General features: G+C 37.3%; 1 protein-coding gene and 1 long non-coding RNA gene across 2 annotated transcripts in view; both read left to right on the top strand.

Moving 5' to 3' along the window:
* Positions 1-14,082, top strand: part of LOC127843886 (ankyrin repeat domain-containing protein 27-like) — a 300,768-nt gene that overhangs the window by 37,266 nt on the left and 249,420 nt on the right. Inside the window, exons 10-13 of the mRNA XM_052373779.1 lie at positions 122-278; positions 1,525-1,641; positions 2,944-3,038; positions 3,770-3,829. Of these exons, the coding sequence (XP_052229739.1) occupies positions 122-278; positions 1,525-1,641; positions 2,944-3,038; positions 3,770-3,829 (429 nt within the window). The remainder of the gene's footprint in view (positions 1-121; positions 279-1,524; positions 1,642-2,943; positions 3,039-3,769; positions 3,830-14,082) is intronic.
* On the top strand, positions 9,819-10,370 carry LOC127843906 (uncharacterized). The gene is made up of 3 exons (XR_008032436.1): positions 9,819-9,908; positions 9,946-10,019; positions 10,279-10,370. It is a non-coding gene; the product is annotated as an uncharacterized LOC127843906 (long non-coding RNA).

The raw sequence follows: 14,082 nt of genomic DNA, 5'->3' as shown, positions 1-14,082 counted from the left end.
AACCTTGGTTAAAGTTTTGCAATAACATCTCATGTTTTTAAATCCAATATGTATTTACTCTTTAATAAGAGAATACAAAGATTTGCAGATTATAATAATAACTGTTCAATTTTAATTGCAGGCTCTGGAGACAAAATACACTGTCTTACCACAGAAGCTATTGGTTGATTGCTTGCGAATTAGGATGGGAACTGACCAATTGGAGGCCATGTCTCAAAACGACAAGCAGCAAAAAGTGATGATCCTGGATAATCAAGCTGTGAAACAAATCCAAATAGGTGTGTCTAATTGTTGATTGTATGGGTTTTTATGCCCCCGGTAGGGTGGCATATAGCAGTTGAACTGTCCGTCAGTTTGTCGGTATGTGTGTATGTGTGTCAGTTCGTCTGTCCGTCCGAAAACTTTAATGGCCATAACTTTTACAATAACTTTTGCATTATTGAAAAAAGCAACTTAATATTTGGCATGCATGTGCACTTACGGAGCTGCACATTTTGAGTGGTGAAAGGTGAAGGTGAAGGTCATCCTTCAAGGTCAAATGTCTAATATATGGCGTCTGTCGGTCCATCCAACAACTTTAATATTGGCCATTACTTTTTCACTATTGAAGATAGCAACTTGATATTTGGCATGCATGTGCATCTCACGGAGCTGCACATTTTGAGTGGTGAAAGTTGAAGGTGCAGGTCATCCTTCAAGGTCAAATGTCTAATATATGGCGTCTGTCCATCCGTCCAACAACTTTTAACATTGGCCATAACTTTTTTTACTATTGAAGATAGCAACTTGATATTTGGCATGCATGTGTATCTCATGGAGCTGAACATTTTGGGTGGTGAAAGGTGAAGGTCAATGTCATCCTTCAAGGTCAAATGTCAAATATAGGGTGTCTGTCCGTCCGAAAACTTTAACATTGGCCATAACTTTTGCAATATTGAAGATAGCAACTTGATATTTGGCATGCATGTGTATCTCATGAAGCTGCACATTTTGAGTGGTGGAAGTTCAAGGTCAAGGTCATCCTTGAAGGTCAAAGGTCAAACAAACAAAACAAACAAAATTCAAAGCGGCGTTCTCATGAAGCTACACATTTTGAGTGGTGGAAGTTCTAGGTCAAGGTCATACTTCAAGGTCAAAGGTTAAAAATATAAAAAAAAAATCAAAGCGTTGCAATAGGGGGCATTGTGTTTCTGACGAACACATCTCTTGTTGATGTTTACTTCAGCTTCTACTGTCTTTTGTATGAGAATTGTGTTTGTTAAATACTATTTTACCGTTCAATCTACTTGTGCTTTCTTTAGAATAGCTTTAAACATGCGCATCCGGAATGAAACTTTCAGGGAATTTTTTGTTTAAAGGTGGTCTCTTCGAATAAAATAATCCAGTTTTGGCAGCCTGTGTTGTCCCTGGTTAACCTGTGGGAAAGGCACGGGCTAATGTGGGAGGACACTACGCAAGTGCATTAAGCCCAGTTTTTGCAGAGCAATGATCATATAGATGACTGAATGTTTTAACACTTTTCAGGCAAGATAAGGCCATCTCTCTTAGGGGAGGGGTTTTACCTGCAAGAGACTGTCACCCAAATGATGGGGTTGTGTAAGCATGTCTTACGAAACAAGGTCAAGGGTCAGCAAGTCATAGGTAAGTGCCCTTTTTAAATTCATTAAAATAAACTCAGTCTGTTGTGAATTGAAGCCTGTTTATAGTTGTTTATCATATATGTTTTTATGCCCCCCAAGGAGGGCATATAGTGATCGGATCCTCCGTCCGTCTGTCTTTCCGTCTGTCCTTCCGTCACACTTTGCGTTTAGGTTTCGCATTTAGGTTTCGAAAAATGCTAATAACTTCTATGTCCTTTCACATAGCAACTTGATATTTGGCTTGCATGTGTATCTCATGGAGCTGCACATTTTGAGTGGTGAAAGGTCAAGGTCATTCTTCAAGGTCAAGGTAAAAAAACATGTATCAAACTGAAAGCGGCACAGTAGTGGGCATTGTGTATGTGACAAACACATCTCTTGTTGTAATTATGTCGATTCTGTTTAACTATGATCATATGTGTTTTCTTACAATTATTCAATATAAGATCATCATATTCATGCTGAAAATACAATTAAATATGTACATGTAATGTTTACCAAAAAACATCTTATATGGGAACATTAATTTTAACCTTGAGGGGGCAGTCATAACTATTTTACAAACAACAATTTGTTTCAGTTATAGAACTTTCAATGTAAAATATGTCATCAAAATGGCTCGACCCATTATTTAAAGTAAAATTTAAAAGTTTGTGTTATGACCCCGGATCGAAAGATCGAGGGCATATTGTTTTTGGCCTGTCAGTCTGTCCGTCTGTCATTCATTCATTCATTGTGTGTGTCCCAAAACTTTAACCTTGGTTAAAGTTTTACAATAACTTTGCATTATTGAAGATAGAAACTTGATATATGCCATGCATGTATATCTCATGGAGCTGCACATTTTGAGTGGTGAAAGGTCAAGGTCATCCTTCAAGGTCATAGGTCAAATATATGGCTTCTAAGCGACGCAATAGGGGACATTGTGTTTCTGACAAACACATCTCTTGGTAGTATTGAATAGCATTTTTCTGGACTTCATCAAAGCATGTAGTGAAGAGAACATTGCGCTGGCGTAAATGCAAATGAGGCATACTTTTCTCAACAGTAAATACAACAATGAAAGACAGAGAAATTTTCCTTATTTTTTTTTAAATCAAGATTTAAACTGGGAGTTCACAGGTTTGATTCCCACTGTGGGGGCCTCTTTAGATCTCCACAAAAAAGAAACCAAGTTATGGTTATTTACAAGAAAGGAATGTACTCGAAAGCGTTAAAATAAACCTTAGGTTGTTAATTCTATAAAGCTAAACTAAATAGTTTGCAGAAAGTTAAGATTACTTTAAAAGGCTCTGTTAAACAGGAAGTGCCAAAACCAAGGAGAATCTTGACCAGTTGTTGCTGACTTTCTGCATAGACTATCAGAAGTTCACGGGAACTGTCACTCCTGCACTTGTGGTACAGGACCTGATTGCTCCAATTTGTAGCGGCCAGTTTAAGAATGTTTTTGGATCAAGTTATTTATTTGACTTTATTGTTATCATTTTAATGTATTGGTCTTCTTTTAGTTGACATATGTGTTAGTAAACAAATTAATAAATTAAGTAAAATTCTATTGGATTGGAACGGTTTGAGAAAGCGTAGTGAAGCCAACCCTTGAATAGAGTCCGTTTGATGTAGTTTTCTGCTAAACTTTTAAAACACTTAAAACAGTTACTTTACAAACAGAAACGTTATTATCAATAGTGAAAAAGTGTCCCTTCTGTCAGTGAAACTATTAAAAAACTTTAGGGGATAGATTTTGAAGCTGTTCGAAAACAAATACAATCGGGTATAAACAGCTTTGCCCCTCACCTTTTGGGGAATGGCACGAGATCTGGTCCAATGGGGGAAATTAGCCCTGTTTATTAGATAATATGGATTCAAAAAAGGTTCAAATACATGTACCAAATATGGGAATGGTACTGTTTACTGGTACCATATTAATAGAGAGGGAAATCGCTGGATTCATATTTTTAAGCTATTTCCAAATATCAATAGATGAAGTTCCAATGTTCTAAGGAAATTCATTATCAAAAACACATGAACAGATAGGTGTTTTGAAGGATTGAATATTATGGTTATCATTCAATAAACTAGACTTCTCAAGTTCATTGATCATAAAACGCTGGGTTTTTCTTCTACTTCAGGATTTGGTGTCTGGTCAGGTGACGAGAGCCATGCAGTTAGTCCTGAATGACAGTCTGGTGGTAATAATTTATGTCTACAACACAGGAACAACAAGTTACTGAACTTTTTTCTTAGTTGCCGGAACCATTTTTTATATGAATTGAATTTTCCGGATGTTTTATTTTGTTTCATTTTTTTGTTTTTGTTAATAAGACTATAGCATCATCTTTACAACAGCAAGCTGCGTCTTATTTTGTTTTAGATTGCCCAGATCAGTTAGACTATTGTGAATATCAAGAACTGCATACAGATTTAAACTTTTCTTTTTTTATAACTCATTTGTGAGACAAATATTGAGCTTTTATAAAGTCCAGTTAAGGTTTGGTTAAGTTCTGAAACATGGCATCTTCATTTGCTACTTTTTGTTTCACAGAACGTAGTGAAAACAATTTTCCTTTTTATCAGAACGTTAATTAAATGTTAATTTAAAAGCATGTGATTAAAAAGATCTGACACTTGTTCCTATTTCATATTAAACTTATCCAGGAAATGGGTTAGTAAGCTTGCAAATGGTTGGACTTTTAACAAAATTCCTGATCTTGTATAATAAAATGTGGTATGGAGTGACAATTTGTCTAAGATCCTATGTATATGTTAGCTTTTTTAAATATGGGAATTAGCAGTTCTTGATGTCTTTTAGCTCACCTGCACATGTAGTGTTCATGGTGAGCTTTTGTAATGAATTGAAATTATTGTTATGCCCCCAAAGAAGGGCATATAGTGATCTGACCTTCCGTCTGTCTGTCTTTCCGTCACACTTTGCTTTTAGGTTTTGCGTCAATGTTTCGAAAAATGCTCATAACTTCTATGTCGCTTCAGATAGCAACTTGATATTTGTCATGCATGTGTATCACATGGAGCTGCACATTTTGAGTGGTTAAAGGTCAAGGTCATCCTTCAAGGTCAAATGTCAAATATATGGCGTCTGTCCGTCCGAAAACTTTAACATTGGCCATTACTTTTTCAATATTGAAGATAGCAACTTGATATTTGGCATGCATGTGCATCTCACGGAGCTGCACATTTTGAGTGGTAAAAGATGAAGGTGAAGGTCATCCTTCAAGGTCAAATGTCTAATATATTGCGTCTGTCTGTCCGTACAACAACTTTAACATTGGCCATAACTTTTTCACCAGTTCTCCAGATAACATGCGTAAAGGTGTTAAAACGAACTTAATTTCTTAAATAATGATTTAGATTTAAAAGTTACGCATTGAAAAAATAAAAGACGAATTCAAAATTTTCGAACGAGCGTAAAACTTCCAGTAGCAAATTATATACGGTAAACATTTCATCCCGGTTCTGACTCGTCTAGGCGCTCAATTAAAACTACAACTTTAAGTCAACGTCACTCAAGCTTTTGCTGTGAGGAAGAGCAACACCTAAGAACGGTCGAAAGGCCAAACGGTTTCGATTCTGTTCTCCTAGTATTGCAGACGAGTCATTACTGTTTATTGTACCTTTTTAATTACCCTTATCGTTATTTTTATACACAAGTCAAATACTGTATACCTATTCAAAATGTCATTAATATTAAATATTAAATATAGTTTTTTATATGACTTTAACGGCGACCAAAAGGCTGTTATGACCTAAGCCGAAGTGTCAGTGAACGTTTTACATAAAAAATCAAAATGGCCGACCGAAGCGTGGAAGGCAAAAAAGCCATTTCAGTGTCAAAAGTCCACGCTGCATGCATTCTTTCAATTAGATTCAAATACCCAAAGCATGGTTTCGTCAATAATTGATGAATTTATAAGCTTTTGCGTAATGACTCAATTTGTTGATGTGTCAAAAACAATGAATAAACAATTATTTTTTAATATATTGTTAAGAATTAATTTTATAAATAAACGTAAAATAAGAATTAAGTTTTAAAATAGGGAGTAAATAAGAATTAGACCAAAATTTTATCTGGAGCTCTGTTTTTCACTATTGAAGATAGCAACTTGATATTTGGCATGCATGTGTATCTCATGGAGCTGAACATTTTGAGTGGTAGAAGGTCAAGGTCATCCTTCAAGGTCAAAGGTAAAAAAATAATAATTCAAAGCGGCGTTCTCATAAAGCTGCACATTGTGAGTGGTGGAAGTTCAAGTTCAAGGTCATCCTTCAAGGTCAAAGGTCAATAATTTTTTATTTTGTATTTCTAAGCGGCGCAATAAGGGGCATTGTGTTTCTGACGAACACATCTCTTGTTTATTCTATGTTTAGTTATGCTCCCTTATTTAACTTATAAGTTCTATAAAACAATTAATTGTGAATTTCCTTTTAAATTTTTAGAACTACCTAATGAACGTGGTCCACAAGCACCTGTTTGCTACCATCACCAACTGCATGAAGAGATACGACTCAAATCTGAACAAGAAGAACCGTAACTTGGTGGACACCCGTTTAGAGAATCTGCATGTGCGCGCAGAGTATGAGGAGAATTTGCCGGGCTCGCGGAAAGAGCTGTCCAAGCTGAACGACTTCAGTACGCCTCTCGAGCGTCTACAGTGCCTCAAACATGTCGTGACGCTTCGTACGAGGCCTGTGGAAGCTGCAAAAAGTGACGACAGTAAGAGAGATGGAGGATATTTATTGGATTTGGTGGAATATCCATTTTAATTCACAAGTGAAACTTGTAGCCACAAGGGAAAAAATACTTTTCTATGATCACAAGTCAATTTAAATCAATATTCCATGAAATCCAACACATTTTATTTTTAATTAATGCTTAGAAGTGATTATTTTTGTATTTTTGCCAATCCGGACAATCTATTTCCTTGTTTGGCGCCCCGATTACATTACATGTTAGCTAGAGGGTAGCTAATCCGTATGTTATTATACACATTCAACAGAGAGTAGCCGCCCTTGGTAAAATTTTGGGTCAAAATATGGAAACCAAACATATCTAAAAAGTATTTCCAGTAAAGCAATTAAAATTATCGATAATTTTCACTGTTTGAAACAGTGACTTATCAGTTTTAATTCACTGATATATCTCTATAAACCAACAGAAAGCATAAAATAAATTTTAACATTGCCAGCTTTTTGCAAAAATTAATGAGCAAACTTGTCACTATTTATGGTCTTTACAAGTGTCTGTTGATTGTGTATACTATTCGAGGCTATAAGGCAAACCGCTTATTGATATTTTAAATAAATCCACTGGAAATTGAAAATGTGCATAAAACATATAAGAAAAAAAAAGTGTTATGTTTTGTAATGAATGCCTAAAATTCATTCCCTTTTCAAACTTCATGTATACAGATATTAGTTGGAGATTTTTTAGTTCCCCATTTACTGTATCAATTTTACCACTGTTTTACGGCTGTGGTAGTTTGCTTTGAAACATAAGATTTTCCTTGAATACTGAAGTCTTTATAGAAATTGTATTTTGGAACATCCATGGTTTGTTTTTGTTTTAATTATTTTTTTACCGGTTTACACAAGTTATTCTAATTTTACTATTTACTGTTTATTCCTCAAAAGTTTTTTGTTTAATATTTGTCAACATTGAAAATATTCTGGTAATATGTTTGAATACATTGTGTACATAGTGGTTCTTATCACTCTTATGTTTAATGATGGCGACAGATGACCTTCTTCCTGTTAATCTACCTAATAATACACTCTCCTATTCCAAACTGGTAAGTACCAATCAGGGGTTTTTTTTACTAAGAAAGTGACACCGATATTCGGCGTCTTCCCCTACCAGAATTTTTCCCCTAAAAATACAATTTCCCCTCCAAAAATGTAATTTTTCACCAATATATAATATTTTACCCTCAAAGAAATGTTTTTTTCTTTTGGGAAGTCGACACTTATCCAATTTGTACCGTGTACAACGATCTCGCTCTCTCTCTCTCTCTCCTGACGAACACTCAAATCTGGGAATACCAGTGATTCTAAATATAGCTCTTAAATTACGTAATGGAAACCGGGCAACTAATCGTATTAATCATGGGACTATTTTACTGGATTCCGGTCTTGCGCGAGAATGGCGTTTCGTCAATTAATTACCGAAAACCAGAGCGCGAAAGAGACATATTTGGGGAAAAAATTAAAACTGTTGATTTCAATGTCTATAACTCACCTACAAACTAAATGTTTATTTTTTACCGAAAACCAGTGGAATTTTCATCCGGGTTATGTGAAAGCCAAGATATAAACTTTAAAACAGAAAAAAGTCTCACAATTGGCGTTCATACACGAACGAAATAAAACGTTCGGACTCGGAAAATATTAATTGCGTCGACGCATTTTCTAAGAATGAATCATCAAAAACCGTTGAAACCCAGCAGAACTCGGAGGTACATGTAATAAACATCGAACATTGTGAAAGTGAAAGTACATAATCGGCAGCTGCCGCACCTTATCCTTCCAATACTGTAGCAGATCTAAATCATCTACCCATTCATCATGAAATTGAAATCACAATATTAACATCGTCCCCCGGCCCCAGTTGAAAACATTTCCCATTATTAGATCTACCCCTGCAATTTTATTTAGGACTTTGACTTTAATATCATACTTGTTCATGTGTTTAAGAACAAAAAGGTCAGAGACATGCCTCTTTTTCTAAAAATAAACATTTAGTTTGTAGGTGAGTTATAGACATTGAAATCAACAGTTTTTATTTTTTCCCCAAATATGTCTCTTTCGCGCTCTATTTTCCCCTTTTACCCAGCGTCCAGCGTCTTCCCCTTTTTCTAAAAAAAAACCCTGCCAATATAAGTGAAGTTTGTTATTAGCTCGGCTGTTTTCGGGAATCCAAGGTATTGTCATAGCCAGCTTGTCGTGCGCCGTCAGGCGTCCGCTGTCCGCGTCGTGCTAAAAACTTACCTTTTCCTCTAAAATCAAAGTGATTCCACCTTCAACTTTGAAACTTCATATGATGATGCACCTTGATGAGTTCTACATGCCACACCCATTGTTGGTTCACTAGGTTAAAGGTCAAGGTCAGTGTGAACTCTCAAAAAACAAGCTTTAATAATTCAAAACTGCATCCGCAGCCGAGCTATGGCACCCGTTATGCAGTGCTCTTGTTCTGCATTGTACTTTCAATGAATATTGTACGTTCAATTAATACATCAAACATGTTATTTAAATATATTTATGTGAAATACAACAATTTCATCAGATTATTTATAAAATTTTAATGTGTATCTCAAAATTAGATGTGAACGAATCACATACCAGGAATCCTTATATGGATTTAACAAATTTAACTGTAGCCATCTCGAGTTGTGCAGGGCAAATTTAAATATTGCTCAGATTTGTGGACCGTGATATGGGCTCAATTATTGAGTTAATAATTTGAGTTGGAGGTGATCATTTACTAATAAGGTTATCATCAACATCATCATCATTAAACATTGTCATAGTTATCAACATCATCATTAATTTATATTTAATGGATTGCATGATTATGTTGACAGGCTTGCAAATTTGACGTACATGAAGCATTTTATTTTTACAAAGGTTGCAGAATCAGATGAATTTAGATGAGTGTTGTCAAAAATTTCAATCATAAAATAAATCTGTTTTTTATATATTGTTTTATATCTATGTCTACCGTCAGTCATCAACATTCACAATGTAAACACAATGGAAGCCTTTTTCATTTCTTGAAATTCAGGCAAATTAATTGGTGAGAAAATTTATCACAATAATATCTTCTGAAACATTCCATGAAAGCGGAAAGTATTGTTCTTGATTAGCCTGTGTAGACTGCACAGGCTAATATGGGACTACCATTTGCGCTAATAAAGCCTGGTATTCCCAGAGCGTGTCTCTTTTTCTTGTCAGCTCCCCATTAGGCTGCACTATACGGCCAGGCAAGACTGAAAGACATTTTATCCAAGAACGGTTGCCTTGCCGATGCCTCCGATGTCCTGGGCCGCACTCCACTGCATATGGCGGCATTGAAGTGACATCAAAACATCATTGTGAGTAAAATGTGTGTGTTTTATCTACGCTCTAGGCAAACCAGACTTAATGCAAGTGCGTCAAATGTCATCTAAGATTGACCTGTGCAGTCTGCACAGGCTCATCTGGGACAACACTTACAACAGGTCTGCACAGGCTAATCTGGGACAACACTTACAACAGGTCTGCACAGGCTAATCTGGGACAAAACTTACCACAGGTCTGCACAGGCTAATCTGGGACAACACTTACCACAGGTCTGCACAGGCTAATCTGGGACAACACTTACCACAGGTCTGCACAGGCTAATCTGGGACAACACTTACCACAGATCTGCACTGGCTACTCTTGGACAACACTTACCACAGGTCTGCACAGGCTAATCTGAGACAACACTCACCACAGGTTTGCACAGGCTAATCTGGGACAATACTTACCACAGGTCTGCACAGGCTAATCTGGGACAACACTTACAACAGGTCTGCACAGGCTAATCTGGGACATCACTTACCACAGGTCTGCAAAGGCTAATCTGGGACATCACTTACCACAGGTCTGCACAGGCTAATCTGGGACAACACTTACCACAGGTCTGCACAGGCTAATCTGGGACAATACTTACCACAGGTCTGCACAGGCTAATCTGGGACAACACTTACCATAGGTCTGCACAGGCTAATCTGGGACAATACTTACCACAGGTCTGCACCGGCTAATCTGAGACAACACTTACCATAGGTCTGCACAGGCTAATCTGGGACAACACTTACCACAGGTCAGCACAGGCTAATCTAGGACAACACTTACCACAGGTCTGCACAGGCTAATCTAGGACAACACTTACAACAGGTCTGCACAGGCTAATCTGGGACAACACTTACCACTGGTCTGCACAGGCTAATCTGGGACAACACTTACCACAGGTCTGCACAGGCTAATCTGGGACAACACTTACCGCTGGTCTGCACAGGCTAATCTGGGACAACACTTACCACAGGTCTGCACAGGCTAATCTGGGACAACACTTACCACAGGTCTGCACAGGCTAATCTGGGACAACACTTACAAAAGGTCTGCACAGGCTAATCTGGGACAACACTTACTACAGGTCTGCACAGGCTAATCTGGGACAACCCTTACTACAGGTCTGCACAGGCTAATCTGGGACAACACTTACTACAGGTCTGCACAGGCTAATCTGGGACAACACTTACCACATAGACAAGAGTTTCGTTCAGGGGAGCCTTTTTACAGAAAAATAAAAAAAAGCGGAAAGTGTCGTCCCTGATTATCTGATGCAGACTGCACCGATTAATCAGGGAAGATATTATGCACATGTATTAAGCCCAGTTTTTCTCGATGTGAACTTGTTTTAAACTTTATGAGGTTTCATTCAAAAGTCTTTATTGTGTATGGACCTAACTAACTAACTTACGAGAATCACAAAATTGGTCTAAGTTTGATTTGCAAATTCAAGCATTTTTTTACTGACAGACTTAATAAGGATAAAGCATTATATTACAGTTTAATAATTGTGTAGTCCAGCTGTAATTGTTAAATATATATTTGAAAAAAAATAAGGCAACAAATTGAAAGTGTTTTTTTACACAATTTAAAATGGTTGTCAAATTTTTGAACTAAAATGAGGTAGAAATTTCATGAAGTGTGTTTATTTTTAGAAATGTAAATGTTAAAGCATAACAGGGTTTTGTTTAATTCTGAAGCTGTTGCCAATCTTGGGCCAAACCCTCTCAGATTATTTGTATTCATATAATTTTCATCCAGGTTTCAATGAAACCTACGCCTAAAATGTATTTGCCCATCAATGAAAATGTGCCAAAGTTATCCCTGTGGAGCATATAGTTGCCGGTTTGTCCTTGTGTCCGTGTGTCCGTCCGTCCATTAACAATTTGTGTCTGGGCTATTTCTCAGCAATAAATGACCGGAATTCAATTAAACTTTATAGGAAGCTTCACTACCAAGAGGAGATGTGCATATTATCAGCTGGTTCGGGTTGGATCATTTTTCACAGAGTTATGGCCCTTTGAAATTTTCAATTAACTGTACATATAGTGAAATTCTTGTCCGGGCTATTTCTCAGCAACTAATGACCGGAATTCAATGAAACTTTATGGGAAGCTTCACTACCAACAGGAGATGTGCATATTATCAGCCGGTTATGGTCAGAGGATTTTTCACAGAGTTATGGCCCTTTGAAATTTTCTTTAAACTGTACATATAGTGCAATTCTTGTCTGGGTTATTTCTCCCCAACTACTGACTAGAATTCAATGAAGCTTTATGGGAAGCTTAACTACCTTGAGGAGATGCGCATGTTATTTGTGGGTTCTGGTTATATGATTTATTTAGAGAGTTATAGCCCTTTGACATTTTTAAGTTGCTAAACCATCCATCGTATTATTTTGTCCAAAGTTATGCCCCTCAAGACGTTTCCTTTTATCTGAATATAAAGTGAAATATTGTGACAAAAATACCCTTTTGGGGAGCATCACCCGTCTCCGATGGTTTCTTGTTATAACATTATTGAAGACTCGAGCCCCTTCTTCAGAGCCTTACTAAAACTATGAAAGCATGATTTGGGCGATGCTCTGTGATTAAGGGGTTTAATGCATGTGTGTAAAGTGTCGTCCCAGATTAGCCTGTCAGAGCCTTACTAAAACTATGAAAGCATGATTTGGGCGATGCTCTGTGATTAAGGGGTTTAATGCATGTGCGTAAAGTGTCGTCCCAGGTTAGCCTGTGCAGTGCGCACAGTCTAATCAGGGATGACACTTTCCGCTTAAACGAGACTTTTGCTAAGAAGAGACTTTCTTTACAAAGACATATCATACATATTTATGACTACAAATGCGTTAAAATACGTATCTTAGTGGTAAAGGATTAGATAGGCTTCACAACTGTGAATGCATCTCTTGTACTTATAACTGTATCTGAGTGGTAAAGGGTTAGAAAGGCTTCACACCTGTGAAGGCATCGCTTGTACTTATAACTCTTTTGTATTTTTAGTTACTCTTGGTTCATTTTGGGGGTTAAGTGCGAGCCATAGACAATGACGGCCACATTCCACTGCATTAATGTGCCTAAAATGGACATGAGTAAGTAAATAAAGGCATTTAACAAATAATGTTCAATATGTCGAAATACCTAATGATGCATAAACTAACATATTGTTCATGCTTAATTCATCAATACTTTTTGTACTGATATCTTAATGTTAAGTCTTTTATATGTCATGCAAGTTGTTTCAATAATTATTTAAAAGTTAAACATCAAGCAATACTAATTTTCCCAATTGAAAGTAAATTGATTCTAAAATGCCCAATTTCACGGGACATATACCCAAAATGCTGAGGACAAGCCCCATATTAGATGTGATATTGAGATTAGTATTAACAATAAGCAAACACTCCTGTCTGACTCTGACTTACACTCTTGGATAAATGGGGCGTAATGCATGTGTATGAAGCGTCTCAGATTAGCCTGTGCAGCGTCGTAGATTAGCCTGTGCCATCTGCACGGGCTAATCAGGGACTAGGCTGTCCCGTTTTATAGTTATTGACCTAAAGGAAATATCTTAGCAAAACGCCAGTTGACACGGAGATTGCAAAGGATCATCTGGGACAACACTTAACTGGGACAACACTTAACTGGAACAACACTTAACTGAGACAACACTTAACTGGGACAACACTTTACTGGGACAACACTTAACTGGTACAACACTTAACTGGGACAACACTTAACTGGGACAACACTTAATGCAGATGCATTTAGCCCTGTTTTCCCAGAGGGCTGCTAATATTTTTTTAATCTGTCTAAATTGCACGTTTATTTCAGTGTGTGAAAGCCATTCTGTTCTTGGACAGCCTAAGGAGTCGTGTTGATGTAAACGCGGGCAATGATATGGGAGAGACTCCACTGCACTTGGCTGCTAAGTGGGGATATGGTAAGTGATATGGGAGAGACTCCACTGCACTTGGCTGCTAAGTGGGATATGGTGAGTGATTTGGGAGAGACTCCACTGCACTTGGCTGCTAAGTGGGGATATGGTAAGTGATATAGGAGAGACTCCACTGCACTTGGCTGCTAAGTGGGGATATGGTAAGTGTTGGAGAAGATATGGCGTAAGTTGTGTAGCCTTGCTCTATGTTTCTTCTCCTTATTTTGTATGCGTTTTAGGTACACACAAAACATCTGAACATGTTTAGCTCACCTGAGCACAATCTGCTCATGGTGAGCTTTTGTGATCGTCTTTTGTCCGTCGTCCGTCGTGTGTTTTGCGGCGTCAACATGTGCCTTGTTAACACTCTAGAGGCCATATTTATAGCCCAATTTTC

The sequence above is a fragment of the Dreissena polymorpha genome, chromosome 9 (genome assembly GCF_020536995.1).
Source record: "Dreissena polymorpha isolate Duluth1 chromosome 9, UMN_Dpol_1.0, whole genome shotgun sequence".
Taxonomy (NCBI): domain Eukaryota; kingdom Metazoa; phylum Mollusca; class Bivalvia; order Myida; family Dreissenidae; genus Dreissena; species Dreissena polymorpha.
This window is presented reverse-complemented; position numbering and strand designations above follow the sequence as displayed.